Raw genomic sequence first — 22,145 nt, forward strand, 5'->3', positions numbered from 1 at the left:
TCCAGAATAACAACAGCTGATGACGGGCACGACTGAACTCAGCCGAGAGCAGCGCAGAGAGGCTGAATTTGCCTCCTTTTTGGATATTTGTCTTGTGTTTTGCTAGGTGGTAAATGAGCGAGTGTGTGCATGAGTATATGTACTCCACCAGCACCCACAGCAGTGGAGGGAGGAGACAACTCTAAGCGTGAGCGATGTCGTCTCCCCCCTTCCTCCTCCTGCTCCTCCTCACTTCCTCCCTCCCCCCTTCTCTCGTTCTCATGCTTCTTCCAATTCATTGCCATGGACATCAGGATCCATTCTCGCTCTCTTGCCATCATTCTGCTTGATTATGCAATGCATAGTCCTCCCACGATGACTAACTGGTGTTGGAGAACCGCCGTAACAGTGCTGTCACTGGTGGTAGGCGCGCATCCATAGTGTCATATCGATTGTCTGACACCCCGACTGCTTTTGGTTTTCTACAGAAATCTGCTCCATGGGAATTTACAGCTTCTCCTGCTCCTCTGGAATATCACCTGCCACAGACTGCTAATTTGGGGAGCTGCATGTTCTTACCAAGCTCAGAGGAAGCTTGGTGACAGAGAGACTTATCAGTTCATTCAGAAAAAATAATCACATTGCTTGCAAGGCTTTTTTTTTGTTTTGTTTTTTTAAAGGCATTCATTTCTAATAGAGGCCAGTAGAAAATTGGGGAGAGTGTGTTACAGCATAAGGTGTAGGCAGGCAGGGGGGTTTCAGCAAAGCCGTTACAGGGAAATCAAGAGAAGGAGCAGACGGTCAGTATAGGAGTAATTCAGGGGAGGTGGGAGGGAACAAATGAGGAGAACCCCTCTCCTCTCCACTACGCAGAGGCTGCTGGTGCTTTAGCAGCAGCAAGGCAAACCTGCTGATGAAAAAAAGGAGAAAAAAAAACTGGCAAGACAAAGGGGGAACTTAATCAGAAGGGAAGTTTGTGGGTAGGGTTGTTGAACTTGACAGGTGGCGCTATAAACAGGAGAAGGAGACAAGTGTCACAAGGAGGTTTTCATTGGAAGCGTCGCTGAGCACCGAGAAGCTGTCGTGGCATTGCCGTCTCTCTCCGCCACTTGGTCTGTCGCTTATAGGCACTGGAACAGTCTCTACCCAGCCTCCCCACCTCTTTTTTTTTCTCCACATGTAGAATGCCCTTAAAGCCATGGTTTTTCTGTGAGGACCCAAAAAGCATGCCGGATGATGATGTCTTACACCTAAGGCGCTTTAGGGTAAGCCACTTTCCCCTTCCTACCCTATTGCTTTTGACTTATCTGAATTTAAGAATAATTTTCCAGACTTGAAGGGAAAGAGTGTGAATGTTATTCTATTATAAACCCAAGGATAGAAATATCCTGTTCATCTTTCAGACAACATCGTTAGCTCCTAATTTTTACCTTCTAAGACTTATCCATAGGGAAAATGGGAATTATGCTCAGAACAACTACTTCAAGGAGCCTGGGATAGGGGGGATTATTAATTTAAGACCTATACAGAGGAGGTGGGTGTAGCATGCTCAATCTTTAAATCAAACTTATTTTAACATGGAGAATGCCAATGAGCATCATTGCTAACAATTTAAAAGCTTCATTCCAAGTAATCCTAAAATGAGGCTGACTAAGTGCTGGCTCCTAGCTCACAACTGAGGAGCTCAGCTACAATCTGTAGCAGGTTGTAAGAAGCAGTCTTCAAAGACTAATCTCCATTCCACTCTATGCAGCCATTGTTGTATTTGATTCATGATTAATTTTCCTGTGGCTGGTGGGGTGGGAGAGATTATGTTGGCACTGCCTGAACCAGGGCTGTTTGAATGTGTTTTTTGAGCAAAAACTAGCAGATTAGTAGTACAGTAAAAAGGATGCAGCTGAGCAATGAAAAGACACCCAATTATGATTTGATGTTACTTTCAGTTCTTGTCTGACACAGTCCCCTTCACTTCCTTTCATTCCAGATAAGTGCACCCTTGCCAGGTTAGGTGAATAACAGCACCATGGGTACTACAGTCATCACCCTTGATGACGTGCGGGCACTGGAGCTCAAGGAGGAGCAGGAGGAGTCCATACTGGCCATGCTAGGCATCATTGGCACATTTCTTAACCTGTTTGTAATCGTTTTTGTTTATATCTACACCACACTGTGACATACCAAAACTGAAGAAAAGGATTTCTAAATCAGAGAAAATATGCCAGAAAAGCTGAAGTGAGCAGTAGTGAAGGACGGGGTTAATTAGAAAGCCACACATGTTGGAAAAAAAAGTTTGAAATGAAAGTCTATCCCAGAGAGAGGAGAAGGGAAATCAACAGACTGGTTAAAGATGTAAACAAACAAGCCATATTGCCAAGCCACAGCCATGAGCCGACAAGATAACAAAGGGCTGGGAGACATGGCAGGAACAGGACTAGGCTGGAACCAGGGTATGCCAGATGGACATCATCAAGCTCCCAGCCAGGACTGACTCCCCCGTGTGGCCCAAGAGGAAAAACAAAATTTCCCTAGATCAGATTTTTTTTGGACTGTTGTACTTACTGGAAAGAAGTGTTGTAGAAACCCGATATATTTTCTCTCTTTTTAAATTCAAAACTTTGGGGAGCATAATTGCTACTTGTCTGGAAGGAGTTCTCAACAATATGATTAAAGGCAAAGTCTATAAAGTGACAACTGGAAGCTGCTTCTGGAAACACTGCTGGTCACCTGTAAGTCTTCAGGGCCACAAAATGTGTTTGATTCAGGGCCCTTACAGTAATACAAATACAGCACTCTTCCTAAGCAATGTGGCTTTACAACAACTTCCGACAGACCTGCAACTTCACATCATGTGTACCACAAATTCACACTATACTGAGGTGTTCTAGAAGTGCTTCCCAAACCCCAAAAGTGTGAAACTATTTTTGATAATACACAGGTCTTACACAGAAGTCACAGTTGCAAGACATTAAGGAATGGGATCAACTTGTAATTAAACTATGTAGTTTCCATTTGAAATGGGGCTTATGCTCTATATTCTTTCTTCATCTCTGTCCATCTTTGAAAGTCGGTGAGTGTGAGTAAAATGTGTCAGGTGCAGAGGGATCGCAGAGGTCTCTTCATTTATTTGCTCATATTCATTTAAGGGTAGTGTCAGCAATCATTTTCCTGTATTAAAAAGCTTTTGATAAATATCTGAATAACGTCTAGATGTATTGTGGAATTGGGGGACATTTGAACAATAAACACCCAAGAATAACAATAAGAATGAGTTTCCAGCCTCATCTGTGAAAACCCCCAAGGTGTTTGCGTAGAAGGATTCGTGTATATAACTTTACATGAATGGGATCTAATTACAACAATGATCACTGGTGGTGGCATCTTACTTCTCACCTTTGCCCTGATCCACTTCAAAGTGCTCATCTACCCATTTTAACTGCAAGGAGGGAAGCGTGTGGTAATAGAATCTACAATTCCACGGGTGAGCAGTGATAAACTGCAAATTCACAAATCCACAGGGACATTGTGGTAATGAATGAAGGTGGTGCTGTGGCGTATTTAGCTTTCACCTTGTACTGATGTCAATAATATGCCTTGTGATGTAGGAAATCCTTGAAGTGTGTACGGGTTTGTATAGGGAACAAAAGACTTTCTGTGCACAAGGTCAAGCATTTCATTCAAAAACATAGTTTTCCTTAGCCTGCTGTGAAAAAACAGTTAAAACAAATGAGTGGACAAACTGTGAGGCCTATGCATTTGGAAAACACAAAGGAACTGCTTTCTTTGCCACATGATGAATCACTACCGACCATTACTCTCCTACATTATGCTAATGTTTAATCAGCAGGAATGATGTACCAAAATGGCCATTAACTGCATACAACATATTTTAACTTTAAATCATATCTGTTTGAGACAAAGCAAAACTGGAATTAAGTAGTAAGGTGGAGGGGACATGTGTCATTTCTATTTATGAAATGGATTCCAGATTACTTAATTCCAGTTTTGAGATGTATGCAGAGATGGCAAGGGGGGCAGACATATTTTAGTTCAGGGGAGTTATAAAAAAAACAAAACAAAACCTCGTAAAAGTTGACGGACCAATTTAATGTCTTTAGTCAAGTAAAAGTCAAAAACCTATGACCTACAGAAGATTATCTTGATGGACAGGCTGTGATTAGTTGACCTGTGCTGCTGCTGCTCTGAGATTTACTGCTCATTAAGGATATACAGTGGGGCAAAAAAGTATTTAGTCAGCCACCGATTGTGCAAGTTCCCCCACCTAAAATGATGACAGAGGTCAGTAATTTGCACCAGAGGTACACTTCAACTGTGAGAGACAGAATGTGAAAAAAAAAAATCCATGAATCCACATGGTAGGATTTGTAAAGAATTTATTCGTAAATCAGGGTGGAAAATAAGTATTTGGTCAATAACAAAAATACAACTCAATACTTTGTAACATAACCTTTGTTGGCAATAACAGAGGTCAAACGTTTACTATAGGTCTTTACCAGGTTTGCACACACAGTAGCTGGTATTTTGGCCCATTCCTCCATGCAGATCTTCTCGAGAGCAGTGATGTTTTGGGGCTGTCGCCGAGCAACACGGACTTTCAACTCCCGCCACAGATTTTCTATGGGGTTGAGGTCTGGAGACTGGCTAGGCCACTCCAGGACTTTCAAATGCTTCTTATGGAGCCACTCCTTTGTTGCCCGGGCGGTGTGTTTTGGATCATTGTCATGTTGGAAGACCCAGCCTCGTTTCATCTTCAAAGTTCTCACTGATGGAAGGAGGTTTTGGCTCAAAATCTCACGATACATGGCCCCATTCATTCTGTCCTTAACACGGATCAGTCGTCCTGTCCCCTTGGCAGAAAAACAGCCCCATAGCATGATGTTTCCACCCCCATGCTTCACAGTAGGTATGGTGTTCTTGGGATGCAACTCAGTATTCTTCTTCCTCCAAACACGACGAGTTGAGTTTATACCAAAAAGTTCTACTTTGGTTTCATCTGACCACATGACATTCTCCCAATCCTCTGCTGTATCATCCATGTGCTCTCTGGCAAACTTCAGACGGGCCTGGACATGCACTGGCTTCAGCAGCGGAACACGTCTGGCACTGCGGGATTTGATTCCCTGCCGTTGTAGTGTGTTACTGATGGTGACCTTTGTTACTTTGGTCCCAGCTCTCTGCAGGTCATTCACCAGGTCCCCCCGTGTGGTTCTGGGATCTTTGCTCACCGTTCTCATGATCATTTTGACCCCACGGGATGAGATCTTGCGTGGAGCCCCAGATCGAGGGAGATTATCAGTGGTCTTGTATGTCTTCCATTTTCTGATGATTGCTCCCACAGTTGATTTTTTCACACCAAGCTGCTTGCCTATTGTAGATTCACTCTTCCCAGTCTGGTGCAGGTCTACAATACTTTTCCTGGTGTCCTTCGAAAGCTCTTTGGTCTTGGCCATGGCGGCGTTTGGAGTCTGACTGTTTGAGGCTGTGGACAGGTGTCTTTTATACAGATGATGAGTTCAAACAGGTGCCATTCATACAGGTAACGAGTGGGGGACAGAAAAGCTTCTTACAGAAGACGTTACAGGTCTGTGAGAGCCAGAGATTTTCCTTGTTTGAGGTGACCAAATACTTATTTTCCACCCTGATTTACGAATAAATTCTTTACAAATCCTACCATGTGGATTCATGGATTTATTTTTCACATTCTGTCTCTCACAGTTGAAGTGTACCTCTGGTGCAAATTACTGACCTCTGTCATCATTTTAGGTGGGGGAACTTGCACAATCGGTGGCTGACTAAATACTTTTTTGCCCCACTGTACATAAGATGTAAACAGATGTTTCACGAGCCATCTTTGCTTAGACTCCAGCCATTATCAGTATACTGTTTACACTGCCCTTAAACTAGATCATATCAAGTTGCATAAAGTTAGAATTAAGTGAATTAAAAAAGAAATCTAAGTATCATCTAACCACCTAACAGTAACCATTAGCAACACAGCCATTGTGCACCAATTCAGAACAGTGCTTTACTATAAACTCACCACAGTATGACAAGCTAATCAATTTATCCTGCACATCCTCCAGATGTTGGATCTTCACGATCTAATACACAATCTAAATTGGCACCATGACCACAATTATGGACATTTTCAACCAAAACACTGTTCCAAATCGTTTCAACCTAGTTAACCTCAACTCCTCAGTATAGCACTATAAATGATGAATAAATTATGTATTTGCATCTTTAATGTTTTTGTATGTGATAATCCAGTGATACACAAATAATATCGTATTTTGTGTGCTATTGTTCATCCATTTAGGATCAAATCAGTTTAAAGGTCTGAAGGCTCACACTGATGCCAAAAATCTTTCCTCAAATGTGTTAAACCCTAAAGTTACAAGCCTGTTTTGAAAATATGAGGAGTAAAAAGAACAGATTTGTGTAAATACTCGAGTACAATTAACAAGGTACATTGTCAGTTCCCACCTTTGGATATTTAAAACAAATCTTCCTCTTACTCATTGCAGTGGTAGGCACTGTAGGACTGCAATCTTCTGGACAGATACCTCTAATGTTAAGCCTGGAATTACACTTCCAGTTTGGGAGTTATAGGTCCTAATGCTCCTAATCCCACTGGGACCACTTAGAACTTAACTTTCTAAACCTGTTCCAGTGGTTCCTGCAGTCCTTGATGCTTCTCTATTTTCTCGTGCTCCTCCTTCCTGATGTTGTTGTCTCATCTATCAAACCTACAGTCTTCTGCATCTTCTCAACCACAACTATGTCTGGTTGGTTGGTCACAGCTGCTTCTCTGTGTGAAGGTAGAAATTCCACTGACTGTCGCCCTGTTTTTAATTCATCATCACCTTTAGTGGTGTCCCATATTGGTTCGATTGGGGCTTGAGGACTTCTAATCTCTATGCATCACAGATGTTCTTGGACACTATAAGCCACTTGGTTGTGCCTCTCAGTGTACATAGTCCCAGCTCACATCTTCCATCTTGCTACTATGTGTTTGATAGTCTCTGGGGCAGTCTTGTAGCAGTCTTCCTTTCTACCATGCTCAGAACACCTCTGTTCTGTCCTTCCTAGCCACTGGTAAGATTGATGTCAGCCACTTCCCTGTGTAAGTCAATGGTACATCCCATGTGGCAGATTAAAACCAACCAAGGCCCTGAAACCAACTAATCTTCACCCTCAACCTTTCAGGTACTCGCATAGCAGCGCCCTTATTTGTGCAGTCAAGCAATCAAGGAGTGCTGTTAGCTTCCTCAGCTAGTACGAGTCATTTTGGGTTCTGGTGCTGTTCAGGTCTTTATTCTGGAGACTCGTTGTTTCTGCTCTGGAAGATTGCTATGGTACGCTCAATTTCAGTTCTGGCTGTGTCTTCCATTGTGAAATTGCTCCCTTGTAGCTGAACATATACTCTGAATGGATCTTTGGCAAGCAGGCCATTCATTCTCTTGGGCTCTGCTTCTCTGGCATTTTTTCAGCCTAGTGGGCAGAGTTTCGCAGTTTTTGGTTCTTCAGTTATCGAAAACTTGTTGTGTCTCTTTTATATTCAAGACATGACCCAATTTGAGCAAGCATTTGGCAATAGTGGGAAGGGAAAACTCCATTTAACAGGAAGAAACCTCAGATAGAACCGAGATTAGGGAGGGGCACAATCTCCAGAGAGACAGAACAAAAGACACTGCAGAAGAGAGCCAGAGATGAAAAGTAACTAATGATTAAATGCAGACAGGTGTATAAACATACAGTAAATGAAATAGGTGAGTGAAGAAGCAGGATAGTCCAGAATGGGAAGCTCCCAGTAGCCTATTGCAGGGCAACAAAAGGAGGATAAAAGTTCAAGACCCCAAGATCCCTCACATTGTTACTTGAGGCCAAGGTAAGGCAATGCAAGTATCTTTTTTGACACCAGGAGCAAAAAAAACAAACAGCTGAATTATGTTAGTGTTAAAAATTCTGAAACAAAGTATGTTTTAGCCGAAAATATGAAAAATCTTACAAATATTTCAGCTATATTTAATAAATTGTCTTATTGAAAAAAAAAAAGGTTTTATTTTCATATGTGTTTATGACATATGTACGGGCCCTTTTGGACCATGCTGTATTTAAAAATGAGATGACAATGAATTAAGTGCTCCATCTCTCGATGTGTGTCAAAGTGCCCGTTATAAATGTTACCTCGAGCCAGTTATCAGATTTGAAAGAGGCAATGAAGGCTAAGGTGTAGAATGAAGAAACTTAAACTGCCAGTTAAGGATACTACAGAACATGGCTAAAAAAAGAAACAAAAATAGCAACATTTTACTAAAAGCTTCACAGACTAGAGTATATTAAAAAAGGACGCAAAATTTCTATGGGACTGTATTTTTTCTTGTGCGCGTGCAGTCAATGTGATGCTAAATTAAATAAGCAGAGCATAGACAATAATGTTAGAGAAGCAGAGAAAACCAGTGTTCACTACAGTCAGCTCTGGTCAGTCATTTATTCACACCTTGGACCTCCTGGCCACCTGGCTTTCATGTAAAAGGTGGTCCAGCTGCTCCCAGCTTCTATTTGGCAGGACACACCATGATTTCAATTAACTCTAATCAATGTCTACTCAACACATGACATTATACCTATGTGCTATTAAGCTGGGTGATAAATATATCAGTTTTAAAAGTATTACAAAGGACATGCTTTAACACAGCATGTGGAAACACTTGGATTTAAACACACGTCAGAGGCTTTTACCAGATAATGAGGAGTAATTACAACACTCACAATGCTATTTATCAGCTGTTATTTAATTATGAGACCAGGGGCACATTAATACAAGCCAGCATGCATGCTTACATACTCCTGCAAAGTTAAACAACCAGCAGCATTAGGCACACACAGGTAGCATACACTCACTGTAACAGGCTCTGGGATGATACTAGCGCTTTACCAGTCCCTAAGGACCCCAAAGCGCTTTACACATCCAGTCATCCACCCATTCACACACCCATTCACACATGATGTGTCGCCATCACCAGATGCCCAGGTGATGGCAAGCTACATTGTAGCCACAGCCACCCTGGGGCGCACTGACAGAGGCGAGGCTGCCGGACACTGGCGCCACCGGGCCCTCTGACCACCACCCGTAGGCAACAGGTGAAGTGTCTTGCCCAAGGACACAACGACCGAGACTGTCCAAGCCGGGGCTCGAACCAGCAACCTTCCCATTACAAGGCGAACTCCCAACTCTTGAGCCACGATCGAGGATATAAGCAGTGGGCTGACCTAACCTTAACTGTGCAGCACCGTCTACATTCACTTGCATTCATGTATATATTTATCTGCTTAGCACTTTTACTTTTTGAAATTGGAGTTCTCTCTTTGCTATACAATATAAAATTACTCTAAAGTCCCTGGAATCCAAGATTTCATGCCAAAGCTGTAGCTTTGTCTTCTTCTTTGCAAGCTCCTTTGACTTTGTCTTCAACAGTATCCCTGCTAGACTCTTAGGTATAAACAACAACGAACACGTTTAGCCAGTGAGCATACAGCTATGGTTAATTGTGTAAACAAAAACTTTAAAGTGGCATATAGGTGTTACTTTCTCTCTGTGTCCACAGAACACCGAGTGTTAAGTAGCAGACTGCTTTTCTGATTTTTGCTTCCCAGGTTGATAGCAATCAGTTAAATTTATCATTTTTGAAAATTGGTCTTTTTTTTTCTTTTTTTTTAAAAAATCTGCCCACAAACACAAATGCCAGAAACCCTTCAGGAAATTGATTTCATGATGTTTTCGAGTATGTAGAATCTAAATAATGAAACATGGAGCGGTAAGACTTCTTAATGACAGATTTCTAAACACATACTATAGGAGCAATGATAACCACAAACTTATCAAGCCTATTGGAAGTATGCAGCTTTCTGCATTTTTATAGTGGGCAAGCTAGATTCAATTACAGGATATTACATTGTGCTTGTCACAGACTTACTTGAGTTGATCAATATTCTCAGTGAAAAATGTAAGTTACTATCAAGCAGACAGTAACTTACATGTTACTTTTGGTAAGATGCATACCAGGTCTCAGCAAACAGACTGTAAATAAAGATGTTATGAAGACTCAAGGTGACTTGAGCCGTAAACTATCCCCATCTTGATGCCAAATAAAAAGTGAAATGTTTATTTTCATTCTCGTGATTGCATTCTCAGTTGTTCTATAGTTCTGTGTCATTAATCTCTTACAAACTCAGCTACCATCACTTATCAGCAGTCTCTCCTTAGAGAATTTAACATGTTGCCTAAAGGTCTGTGTCATGTTTGATGTAAACCACAAAAGTCCTATTTCCTTTGTGTGGGTAAGCACTATTCATTTCAGTGAATAGAACGAAAGATCTAAGGGATACAACATTATTTTTACAGATAACCCTTTCATGTCCACTTCAGTGTGACAGGAGAGTCATCTTTCTTGCTTAGTGTTTATGGTAGAAATTCCTACGTGATCACTCTGTTGAGCTGAAATATACAGAGGTTCAAATCACTTCTCCTCAGCCAACCGGTGGGGCCTAGGAATCAAGGCGCACAGAGGCTAGATCCGTCTCTCTGTTGGTCATACTCATCACTTGCAAAGACATGGGCCCTACCTGAGTCGTTGCGTAGGTAGGAGGACATGGCGGGAATGAGGCAGGACTGGCTCAGCAGCTCTAGCAGCACTGCTGGCAGTGCTGAGCTGTTGTGAGCTCTGCTGGCTGTTGAAGAGGCATCAGCAATGTGGCAGCCACTTGAGCCTGCTGGGTTGATATAGCTTGCCAAGACCTAGTAAAGAAAAACAAATGCAGAATTAAAATTTACCCTTTATGAAGAAAAGCGTTCATGTGACCTGCTCTGGATGAGGGAGAATCCATGTTTTTGATCACTGTGTGTCTTCAGATGTCCCTTCCTACACACCACAACTGCCAGGATGATAAGCATACCTCTTTATTGGGAATCAAATATATGCACCAACTGTATTGTTGGGTGCTCATCTCTCACTATGACAAGGCACAGTAAGTAACATCAAAAGAAATTAAACATAGCTAGATATGATACCTTTGCGTGGTTCATGGTTCAAATGAATCCTTACTCATCTTAAATTGAGCATTGCTGCAGCCCTTTTTTTATCCCCTGCCCGAAACAAGCCGTTTTAGTTCCCTGCCCTCCATTTAACCCAGCTGTCTGCTCATTATTTGCGTCTTGTAGTTTGGTCAGTCTGTTGAATTTGAATACTATAGTGCAAGTTCACAAAAAAATTAATGGGTTCATTTATGGCCCATGTTTCATAGGGAATACCAGGCAAAAATAACCCACCTTAAAAAAAAAAATGCTCATTTGCACTTACCTGGAGTAGACAAGTGACATGCTCTTCCTCTAGCCTTTGCTTGGTGAGGGCCTGCTCTACGTCCCAGCCTGACGCTGTAGATCCAGTACCAAAACCTGTTCCTTTAGCCCAGTACAGCTGTTGCTCCTCACTGGTCCCCCCACCATGACAGCTGGATATCTGTGGCTGCCACACACACACACACACACACACACACACACACACACACACACACACCAAAGATTTTGCATTTTTACTTCCCTTTAACAATTATTAATGAAATTCAGGCGTAAACACTGTTGCTGCTTTTTCATCACGTTTTATCATGTATTCAAAAAGGTCAGAGTTGGTTGTGGCCTACATAGAAAGCTGCCATAAAACATTTGTGATGGTCACATGGAGTCAAACAAGAAATGAGTCAAAGGAGCAGACAGAAAATTGGTCCCTGAAGTTTAAAGTTAATGTTTTGTTCAATTGTCTCTCATGTTTAAAACACAGTGTCTTATCTCACACCAGTGCTACCACTCCAGAACATGGGTCTCAGGAGATCAAGGTCAACCACTGCCAGTGTGATGCGTTTGGCTCAGATTTGTGTATTCACACAGTCCCTGAACAAGCATGAGACCGGACACATCACCACCACAACAAAAACAAGGCAGGTCTGCTTCAGGAACCCAGTGACAACACCTCCACTCAGGGGGTGAAAAACTCATAAGCTCATATGCTTTAGCTAGATATGTTTTAATTTTTTCAGTTTGGTGTTTGAAACATGATAAGAAAACAGGTCTAACTGGTTTATTCTTTTTCTGGGATACCAAACCATTGTTGACTCTGTTCTTACGCCTCTCTTTGAGGCCCCTTTAATTTATAAAAATTAAAAATTTAAAAAAAGCGCTGAAGACCTACACCTGAGATCACAGTAACTATGATTTCAGATGTGACCTCTGCCATTCACACTAGGAAATCAATCATTGATTTTTCCTACACATTAACACAAGCTGCCATTAAATGCATACAAACACAAACCAGGCTCTCTCTTCCCGACTTTATTTAAAAGCCCATTGATGCTATATTGCTGTCAGAATGGTTTGTAAATTGCTCTACATTTGTATGTAAAGCACATCCTTAATTTTTTTGTTTCAAGAGCTAAACGTCCATATACTTTGCACTTAGGGCTGTGCGATATGACCAAAATCTCATATCCCTATATAAGACATCTATCGTCCCGATAACGATATAAATCACAAAAATGTAACATTTTCTGTAAATTCTGTCAATCTCGGGCAGCTCGACTTGTGTGAAGTGTTTCCAGCTGGGCGTCGTGTACCTGGAGTTGAGTGTTTTAACAGAGGCATGAAACTATACATTTTTAGACATAAGTTGTAAAGGCTGCAGTTTTCTTTGAGTATTTATTACACAGCGTGCTGCGGGGAAAGCCTGTTCTAACGTTTGAGTCTAAGGTTTATTTTTTAGCACCTGGTGGCTCTTTTTTAATTCTCATCTGTAAACAATCTGCTCTTTCACGTGATTCAGTTTATTTTGAAAAGTCTCAACAGGATCTTAAGCTTTATTTTGAAAGATTTATGCGGAAAATAAACAAGCCAACACGTGATGGTTTTACTGTTGTTGTTGCTGACGACAACACATAAAAACCAATGACTGCGATCAAAACAATGAAAAAAATATTGCCATAAACGGTTTCTTTTGCGACACCACGAAACAATAGCGTAAAATGAAACGATAGACGTTTTTATATCGTCATCTGATATATATTGTTATATCGAACAGCCCTATCTGCACTTCTTCAGGTCATAGAAGATGTGCAGTTAGCAGAGTCAGGCAAGTCGAGGTGAGGTACTACCCGTTTCTCCCCCTGCAGACATCAATTATACAAAAGACATCTCGGATGCACAGCCTTTTCTCCCTGCAGCTGTTTGTTTTTTATCATTCACTATGAACAATTAAGCCATTTGCCAGGCAAAGGTACGCTAAGGAAGCCGTAAGTAAAGCAGCAAGACAGAGGGTCATTAATAACGGCAATCGTTTTTATCCTCAGTTTCTCCATTACTGCCAACAGCAAAACACTCAGGCAAAGTGAGAGTAGCCAGTGGCATGAAGCTGGGTTAGTCTGACAGAAGTAAGAAAATGACAAGAGCTGGACAGGACTCTCTTTTCTTAGACATCTCACAGGCTGGTGAAAGGTTCAAGAAATAATTCACAATGCAACACCAACAGGAAGCTGTCATCAGCCACAAATTTAAAAGAAAGAGCCAAAATGTATCGTCAGGTAGGGCTGGGCTATATCATACCGTTCACGGTAATACCGGTAACTTTGGGCAACGATAGGAAAATGACATATCGTGATAGAATATGGGTAAAACGCGCATGCGCAGTGCCTTTGTTTACATACGCACATGGCGGCGACGCCGAATGAGAAGAGCGAAAGCGGATCGTTGAATGAAACAGATGAAGCTGAACTGGTTTGTAAAAATGCTGCAGCTTCAGTGGTGTGGAACTGGTTTAGCTTTCATCCGTCAGATACACAACAAAGCACTATTTTTGGTAGAGCATGCTAGCGGGCCGTCGTTATTACCGTGTTGTTTGGAAAATACGGCACACTTAAAATCAATCCTTTGATTTTTCTGAAAGTCGACAGAGCCCCTTATAATCCCGTGTGCCTTATGTTTGAATCCTGGTTGTGTTTACTGACCTCGAAACGATTTTATGTGCACGGTGCTCGAAAATCTGTCAAATGTTTTAGTACGACTTTGCTAAGCTACGAAGCCGCACCACTTGATAGATTGTCGGAGCATTACGGCTTTCATAGGCAGGAGCCTCGCGGAGTGATACGTACTGTGCTCCAACATAATATTACCGTATTGTGTGTGTATAACTTCTTTGAAGTTTTGTGGATATTATACATGGTTATGCTGAGGATATGTCGGCCAGTTTCCACTGGAAATGCCTTTTGGTTAAACTGTCAAGGAATTTGCACTGTTACGTTTTTATATAACTTTAATGCACATAAAACAGCTGCTTGTTTAAGTGAAAATACATAGATGTTTTTTTTGCACTAATAAAGTTGTGGAGTTGTAAAGTGTTTTGTCTAGTGTCAATTATATCGTCAGTTATATCGTTATCGCAAAATTTCAAATGTATATCGTGATAAATCTTTTTGGTCACATCGCCCTGCTCTATCGTCAGGGACAATTGACGATTAGAAACAGAATGTATGTGTGATATGGGTCATACCTCAGAGACGCTGGTATTGGCATTGGGGTTGCGAGGGGCGTGGTGGCTCAGAGCTGACAGACAGGCTAGAATGAGGTGGATGGCACCGATTTCCAGAGCCATGCGACGCAGAAGCACACCGTCGTCTGTGGTCAGAGGGGTGCTGCTGAACAGTGCTCGCAGGACATGGAATGGTAGTGTGGGGAGCACGTTGGCTGATGGAGATTGCAGGATGTGACCTAAGAAGATGTCAAAGCAGACACTCAAAATAAGAAGGTTTTGATGCTGCTTTTATATTTGTTGTTTAGATTTGTGTTTTAGTCGATTAAATCACACATGAACAATCCATTTTTATTTTACTTTTCTTGAAGGGGGGGGGCAAAAAGGAAAATAAGACACCGTGCTGACAAACTCTCGCTGGTTAGAAAACACAGTAAATTTTATATTTTAGTCAATTGGGGACAGACAGGAGAAATAGCTGTGTGCAAAGGATCTTTGCAAGAGCTTTCTTTCAAATAGCTTAGCAATTCTCAAACTTTTTCTGGCATTAAATACTTCCCAAGCTAAAAGTTCAAAGCCCAAGGTGAATTTCAGTGTGGACAGCTGTGACGTGTTTTCAGACTTACTGCCTTCTCCATCGTCTGTGACACCCAGTACCAGCCGCAGCAGACACTGGGCATGTTTCCTCTCCTTTAGCAACACCTCTGCGTAACCTGGCAGGCGCAGGAAGAGGCCAAAAGCTGCCAGTGAGTGGGCAGGGATGGGCGACATGGTCTGCACTGAGGATGATGACGATGAGGATGTCTGGGACTGTTGTTTGTTGATGGGCGGTGGCTCCGCTGCAATGGACTCTGGTGCCTCATACACCAGCTCACCCGACTGCTCTATGGTCACCCACTCAAACTGGTCGCTGTCCTTGGGCTTCTCCTGTGTGCTGGAGGGAACCACAGGAGCGCTGACCTGTGAACAACCGCAACGACGAGTAAAGGCTCAGCGAAGGTGTGAAATGCAAGACAATGCTGACAGGTGAATTTAGGAGACACACAAGGCTCTTTATCAGGGCAGGTAAGCTCAAAACATTTGTTGTGAAATAAAAAGTTAATACTAAAGAACTGCTGTATGTATGCAAGTTGTTCAATTTCTAATTTTCTGTGCCTCTTGAAAGCTGAGTTTTACCTGCTGAATGACATCGGGGTATAGCATGGGCAGCCTCTCCGCTATCAGGGCCAGGCCCCCCATGCCAGCAAAGACTTGCAGAGGTGACTGAATGGGACTCGTCTCCAGCAGGGACTCATCAGCTGCGGCATCCAGACATTCTTCATTAGGCATCATTGGTTCATCCTCAGGGCAGCTATTCAGGATGTCACAGTGATCCACTGCAAGTAGAGCAAAGAGAGGACCTTGTACGTTCATCCACTGGCTGAGACTGAAAACAATTACAAGCCTTTTGTTTGTTTCAGCAAACTCTTAACAGTTCAGTAATCTCCTGTAAATCCACCTGCTATGTTTGTCTTAATTCTGTCCATAATAAATATTTTTACACACATTATTATGTGATATGTTCTGAGGTTCAACCACACTATACACAGAGAAGGTAAGGTTCCCTGCAGGGTTCCTTAAGCTAAATCTGGAGAATCTAACGCCTTTCTGCAGGTCTAACTGGTTTAAGCATTAAATAATTTAACTAAAAATGTTTATGTTTAATTACTAAAACTAAAATGTTTACAAATACATTTTTGATGACAGAACTAACGAAAATATCTACAAATTTTAACAATTACTAAGATCTTTTTGGAAGAAAAGTGAATTCAGTGCTTTATAAAAGAGATTGATTGAATTACAGGTTATTCTGAACTGCAAATCACAAAAAGTTTAATTGTCTTAAAAAAAAGCAGCAGGCAATAGCAGGTTATATCTACTTTGAGAAAACTCCTTGGTCATTGTGAATAAAGATGTGACGTTACTTGTGATGAACTTGATTAACTGGGCTGATTGCTATGCATTGTTGCATTGTGTCAACTCATGGTTAAATAGAATCAACAGAATCTTTTAACCATATTTAACTCTTTCCCAGAGTTTCATCACTCTTGCAATCCTTATCCAACGTCTGTATTAATCCTGAGGATTCTAACTGAAGACAACACTGTGTGTCACAGTTGTGCACTGTCACAAACTGGTAAGTTTAATTCTGTAATAATAAGGTTTGTGGAAGTGAAGCCTGACAAGGTCCTTTCTCTCAAAAGAAAACCAACTGGTTTACAAAATATGTAAAGAATTTCCCTTAATGAAATTAAATCCCTGATGCAAAGTCTGAATCAGAGAGAGATTTCACCGAGCCACAAATCCCTGTCATCGGTAAGCTGTCCTGTACTGCAGGTGTCTAATCTCTACAGGTTATGGAATGACACAGTGAATCAGGATCCACAGAGAGGATGAATCTATTGGTTAAATGAAGATAATGACAGACCCCGTCAAGCAGTTAGTGTCTGGGCAGTGGGCACATTTGGGTAGTTTATTCGAGTTCATTGGAAGGAAGTGATGAGTCAGTACCCATTCGTTATGTGAAGGTAATGGCTAAAGAAAAACTGAGCTGCTCAGTTACATACTCAAGGTATGTAACTGGGGTGAAAACCGTTAACAGTTTTCCTTTTCTTAAATATCTGAATTGTCTGTATTTGCAGGCAGTGAGTATTCACAAAAAATTTGTGGATAGAAAAGACTCAAAAGGTGTACAATTCATCCAGATGATGGAGCAAAAAAAAACAACAAGAAAAAAGAAAAGAGCAAGCATAAAAGAAAAATATCTTATAAAATAAAGTAAAAGTTAATAAACAATGATTTCTTTAAAATATTTCTTGAAGGTATGTCCTCCTGGGATTTTACTTTTTGTTCTATATCTTTTGACTTATTTGAGCTCCACTACTAAGTCCTGATGTGCTCAACTAAGGGCATCCTGGCCTTATCGATGACATCTCATGTGTTTGGGTGGCCTCATTTAGCTCCAGAAGATCCAAAGCTGGTGTGTGCTTTACATTACTGCATCCGGCACTTTGCATTGAGTTGTGGGGAAGTAAGGTTTGGATGCAGGTGCTAAACATGGATACACATTCCATGAACCTCTTTGTACACTGTTCTTCAATTAATCTGAAGTTCACCTGAAGTTTGGAGGTCTGAAGCGATCGGACGTTGGTGACCTCTGCAATGGACCCTGCTCTGATTTTGTGGCCTATCACTTCGTAGCTGAGTTGATACTGTTCCCAGTCACTTACACTTTATTACAATACCACAGTTTACTGTGGAATATTTAGCAGTAGTGGATAAATTTTACGTGCAGGTGGCATTATGGTTCGCTGTAATTCACAAAGCTCATGAGAGCAACTCAATGTGTGCAGAATTAGTCTGCACTCCTAGCTGCTGATTTCATACACTTCTGGCAATGACTGGACCAGTTGAATCCTTTATTTGGATGGAGGAGTGAATACTTTTAGAAATACAGTGTATTTTGATTTAAAGAATGGTTCACCCAAGTCACCCAAATTCTATATTGCCTTTTTCTCAAGTTATGCCATTCACATGATTTTCTGAAAACATTATTTCTGACATTGAGGTCAAGGTCACCAGGATCCAAAAACTTCCAAGATTTTTAGTACATGTACCTATGATATCAATTTGAAGCTCGTCAGTCACTTTATTCTATAGCTTTCACATTCACAAACTCGGGTATCTACGCCGCCCGCTCACCTGACAACATCTGCCCATCAGCCTTTACAGCCGAAGGGTAAAAATGGTAGTTATAAAAGTCTCATTTCACATACCCTATGATTTCTTAAACAGTGACACATGAGTGTTAAGATGGAAAATATGGATTGTGGATAGGACATGTCGCATGGATAAAGGGAATATGAGCATATCTGCAGATTCACCAGTGCTGACATTGACATTAAAAATTAATTTGACCGAGTACTGACCCATGAGTCTGCAGAATCAAAACGCTAAATATAACCAGCCTGAAAGTCACCACTTCTACAGAATGACAGCATAGTTTTGAATGGGATATCAGCAGTTGGATTCAAGCAACAACCTGTCCTGACTGAATGAAATTCAATAGCAATTTACAATGTGAGTCAATAGGTAAGACTCTCACAGTAAGTGGGCACAAATTCAAATATACCATCTTTCAGCCATAAAAAAAACCTCATGTTCACAATCGTTTAGAGACACAAATGCAACACTAACGTCCCTATAAATGTTGTACCAAAGCAACATATAAGGATGAAAAGGCTTAACTCCCAAATGAATGCAAAGGTAAGCAGGAAAGTGTTTGAACAGTTTGTGCTAAAAAAAAAAAAACACTCTGCAAGCTTTTAGACTTCAAAGCCTCTCAGTACAGCCTGAGAAGCAGCCAAGGTGATGTGAACTGAGTTCAGACCAAAGTACAATTCCATTAAATCTTGATGTGAGAGTAGAGTGGAAAAAAACAGGTCTGGATTTTTACTACATTTTAAAAACTCCATTTCTATTTACTTGATCATAGTTACTGAAGTGGTCTTGAAATAATAATAAAAATGAGAAGAATCTTAGTTTCTTCCATTTCTATTTGATAAGTTAACCTTCATTTCATATTTAGATATGTGAATTTGACACAGAGGCACCACTGAATAGACTAGCTGACCGTGCCAAAATCCCAAATGTGACATAATCTGAAAGATACTGTTTGCACAGTTGAGAAAAAACACCAGAACAGGTGCAGGACTCATTACAAATTAAGAGTTTGTTCAGCCTCTAACCAGGACTAGCGTGGTCTTTGGTTTGGGACAGCTGAGGGAGAGCCTGATGTGGGTAGTCAGGGGTGTGAATTCAAAGTAGCCAATCACAACATCATGTGATGACAAAGTGAGAGGATCAACTTAAGCACACTGTAACTAAGGTCCTGTGAGTTTTTCAGCAGGCAGAGCCTTTTTCGTTTGTTGGTCCTTTGGCTTTACTTCTATAATATTGCTGCATTTTAGCTGCAGTATCTCAATTATTTGGTATGTAGACATCCTAGAAAATGCTGCATATATGGCTGGGTGTCTGCATTTTAGTTTAGAAATGACTGGATGTTTGGTGCTGTTCATATGTCTGACTTCACGTATTGGGTGCAGCTTGATGCATCTTTCACAAAGATTTGGCTTGTTTATGTTTTGCGCTCATGTGCAAAAGAGAAATCTCTAAATTATCAGTGAAGGAATTTAGACTGCTTACAAAAAGTTAAAATTGTAATTAATCATCAAAAGTTTTACAGTTAAAGTAATAAATAAGTCAGCTGTATTGATTTTTTAAAGCATATTTTTAGTGGGACATCAGTATAATATCTGAACTGACTCCTCCTTAGGAGCTGTGTGTTTTATTACCTTTCTCAGTGCGGAGTCTCTTGAACGAGTCAGTCTTTGAAAGGCCGGGGTCAGAGATGACCTTGGAGCCCAGTTTCACTGTCAGGCTGATGGACTGGTAGCCCTGCGGTAGCTTGCGGTCATACAGAAGTGTGAGTAGCTGGGCCAGGGTCATCTCAGGTGGGAGTGGCTGACCTGGATAAGAGGACAGAGTACACACCGTTTCTCTTCGGTAATATGTGAACATTTTACATTTTACTCAAAGACCTGCGCTTGTTGCTGTCTGATATGAATCGGTTGTGTATGTGGCACCTGGAAGCAGCTTGTGGTAGAGGTGGAAGACAGGGACACTGATGGTTTTAGCTGAAGGATCCACACTGGATGAAGCAGTTAACTTGTCACTCATGACACGGCCTCTCCTTGATGGAGGCCGGGGAGGGGTGGAAAGAGCTCGCTTTGATTGGGACTTTAAGCCTGAAGGCAGAGAAGAAAATAAAAATACAGAAATACAGAACAATATTTGTTTTTCAACAAAATGCATCATAGCTTATATACTGTGTCATTATTAGGTGTGTAAATGACACAAGACACACATACTGTACCTGAGGCTACTACAACACTGTAGTTGTCCTGGAAGCCGTTGTCTGCCTTCATCTTCTCTTTCTCTTCATGATTCTTCTTCTCCTTATCCTCTTTCTGCTCGTTGATCAGTTTGGCAGTAATGCTGGGTGTATCTGGATAAACAGACACAGAAAATTAAATATATATTTTGTCACACTTCTTGGTTTTTTTTATTGCTTTGGTTTAAATAACATTAGCAAGCTAAAAGAAAGAAGGAAAGAAAAGATGCATCAGATGCAAAATTTGTTCACCCACACAAGAACAGCCAGAAGATGATATGTCTTATAGACATGCATACTGCCCTGTAACAGCAGCAGTGTATCAGGTTTTTCAAGGTCCCAGGGGGTGAGCTATTCATCATAGCTGCCTTGTACTTAACAGGTAATACCGAAGCTCACAGCATCAGCGCTGCACAGCTGACCTTGATAGCCAGAGAATGCCAAGTGAATTAAACTGCAAGGACAGAGCTGACTGCTGGGATATTTTGTTAATAATTTAGGCTGTAATTAAAACTGCAGCTCTTATAACTGAAAAACATGACTTCTCCAGTTCTTAATTAATCAAATTTTGCTTGGAATTTGAGAAAGGGCTGCCCCCTTGTGTCCTTACTTTACAAAGCCAGTTAAAGTTGAAAAGCGTGAGTTGATCACCTCTCCCTTCTTTCTCCGAACATAAACAGGATCTCTATGCTCAAAGAGCTCTAGTTTTTTGTCTCAACTGATTAAAGGACCTACTTGTAGCATACATATTCTTTTTCCCAATTGCATCAGCATACTTCAGATTGGATTTGTGTTCTTCAGAAGTGTTTTTTCGTGGTCTTTAACGTTGCAGTTCGTTCCTGTACAGCTTTCTAGTAATGGTCTTCTTTGAGACTACAATTCCTGACTTGGCTAAGTCATGCACTAATGTCTTGGCAGTGGTTCTGTAGCCTTTAGACCTCACTAGTCTCATTTACAAAATCTGAAATTTTCCACTTCCTACTTCTGCCAGGCTACCGTGTAGCTCTCTTAGATTTTTTTTTTTGATCCCTCCCCACATCAAAGTCAAACGACTCACCAAAGTTTAAATATCGTAACACTGATGAGAAACTATGAGCTCAGACCCCAAGTGGCTACAATCCTCAGTGAAGCCAATAGCGTGCAAGCACGATAAGCCAGACAAAATATTCTCCACCAGTATTTGGGGTTACTCTTTAACCCAACTGAGGCCAGGGTGTATATCCTGCTCCCGCCCAGGCAGCACAGACATTCAGGACGCGGAGTCCATAGCACTGCACAAGCAAAGAGACAATAATCAGATGCAGAAGGACACCAGCGAGCACAATCATGGTACTAGGGCAGCCCTGCAGTCTCAAAGGGCAGCCACCCAACTCACCGACTGCTGACGGGAAGCCCGTTGCGCAATGTGACTCCCAACCACCATTTCAGCCTGCCCCCAACATCAGTAGTACATCTCTATGTAAATGAAGCTATTCTAAATCTTGCATGTGCCAAGCTACTGCTGCACATTAAAAGAACAGAGATAGTTAAGGTCCAATTCCACTTTGTAAAGGACCGGGGGGCAAAGGACACCAGCCAGCATA

The 22,145-nt window shown here is 41.4% G+C and overlaps 1 protein-coding gene and 1 long non-coding RNA gene across 6 annotated transcripts in view; one reads left to right on the plus strand and one right to left on the minus strand.

Annotated features, from left to right (window-relative positions):
* Positions 1 to 22,145, minus strand: part of birc6 (baculoviral IAP repeat containing 6) — a 134,993-nt gene that overhangs the window by 34,345 nt on the left and 78,503 nt on the right. For all 5 annotated transcript variants that reach the window (XM_085243020.1, XM_085243021.1, XM_085243022.1 and 2 more), the window contains exons 57-64: positions 20,545 to 20,676; positions 20,255 to 20,416; positions 19,964 to 20,137; positions 15,747 to 15,946; positions 15,197 to 15,530; positions 14,592 to 14,809; positions 11,361 to 11,525; positions 10,627 to 10,798 (exon numbers count right to left, since the gene is read on the minus strand). In XM_085243020.1, the coding sequence (XP_085099146.1) occupies positions 10,627 to 10,798; positions 11,361 to 11,525; positions 14,592 to 14,809; positions 15,197 to 15,530; positions 15,747 to 15,946; positions 19,964 to 20,137; positions 20,255 to 20,416; positions 20,545 to 20,676 (1,557 nt within the window). The remainder of the gene's footprint in view (positions 1 to 10,626; positions 10,799 to 11,360; positions 11,526 to 14,591; positions 14,810 to 15,196; positions 15,531 to 15,746; positions 15,947 to 19,963; positions 20,138 to 20,254; positions 20,417 to 20,544; positions 20,677 to 22,145) is intronic.
* On the plus strand, positions 24 to 3,244 carry LOC146561554 (uncharacterized). Its single transcript, XR_014888009.1, has 2 exons — positions 24 to 1,244; positions 1,964 to 3,244. It is a non-coding gene; the product is annotated as an uncharacterized LOC146561554 (long non-coding RNA).

This window comes from Mchenga conophoros, linkage group LG13, assembly GCF_057382185.1.
Source record: "Mchenga conophoros isolate Kocher_MC1m ecotype Shallow Benthic linkage group LG13, M_conophoros_male_GT1.1, whole genome shotgun sequence".
NCBI lineage: Eukaryota > Metazoa > Chordata > Actinopteri > Cichliformes > Cichlidae > Mchenga > Mchenga conophoros.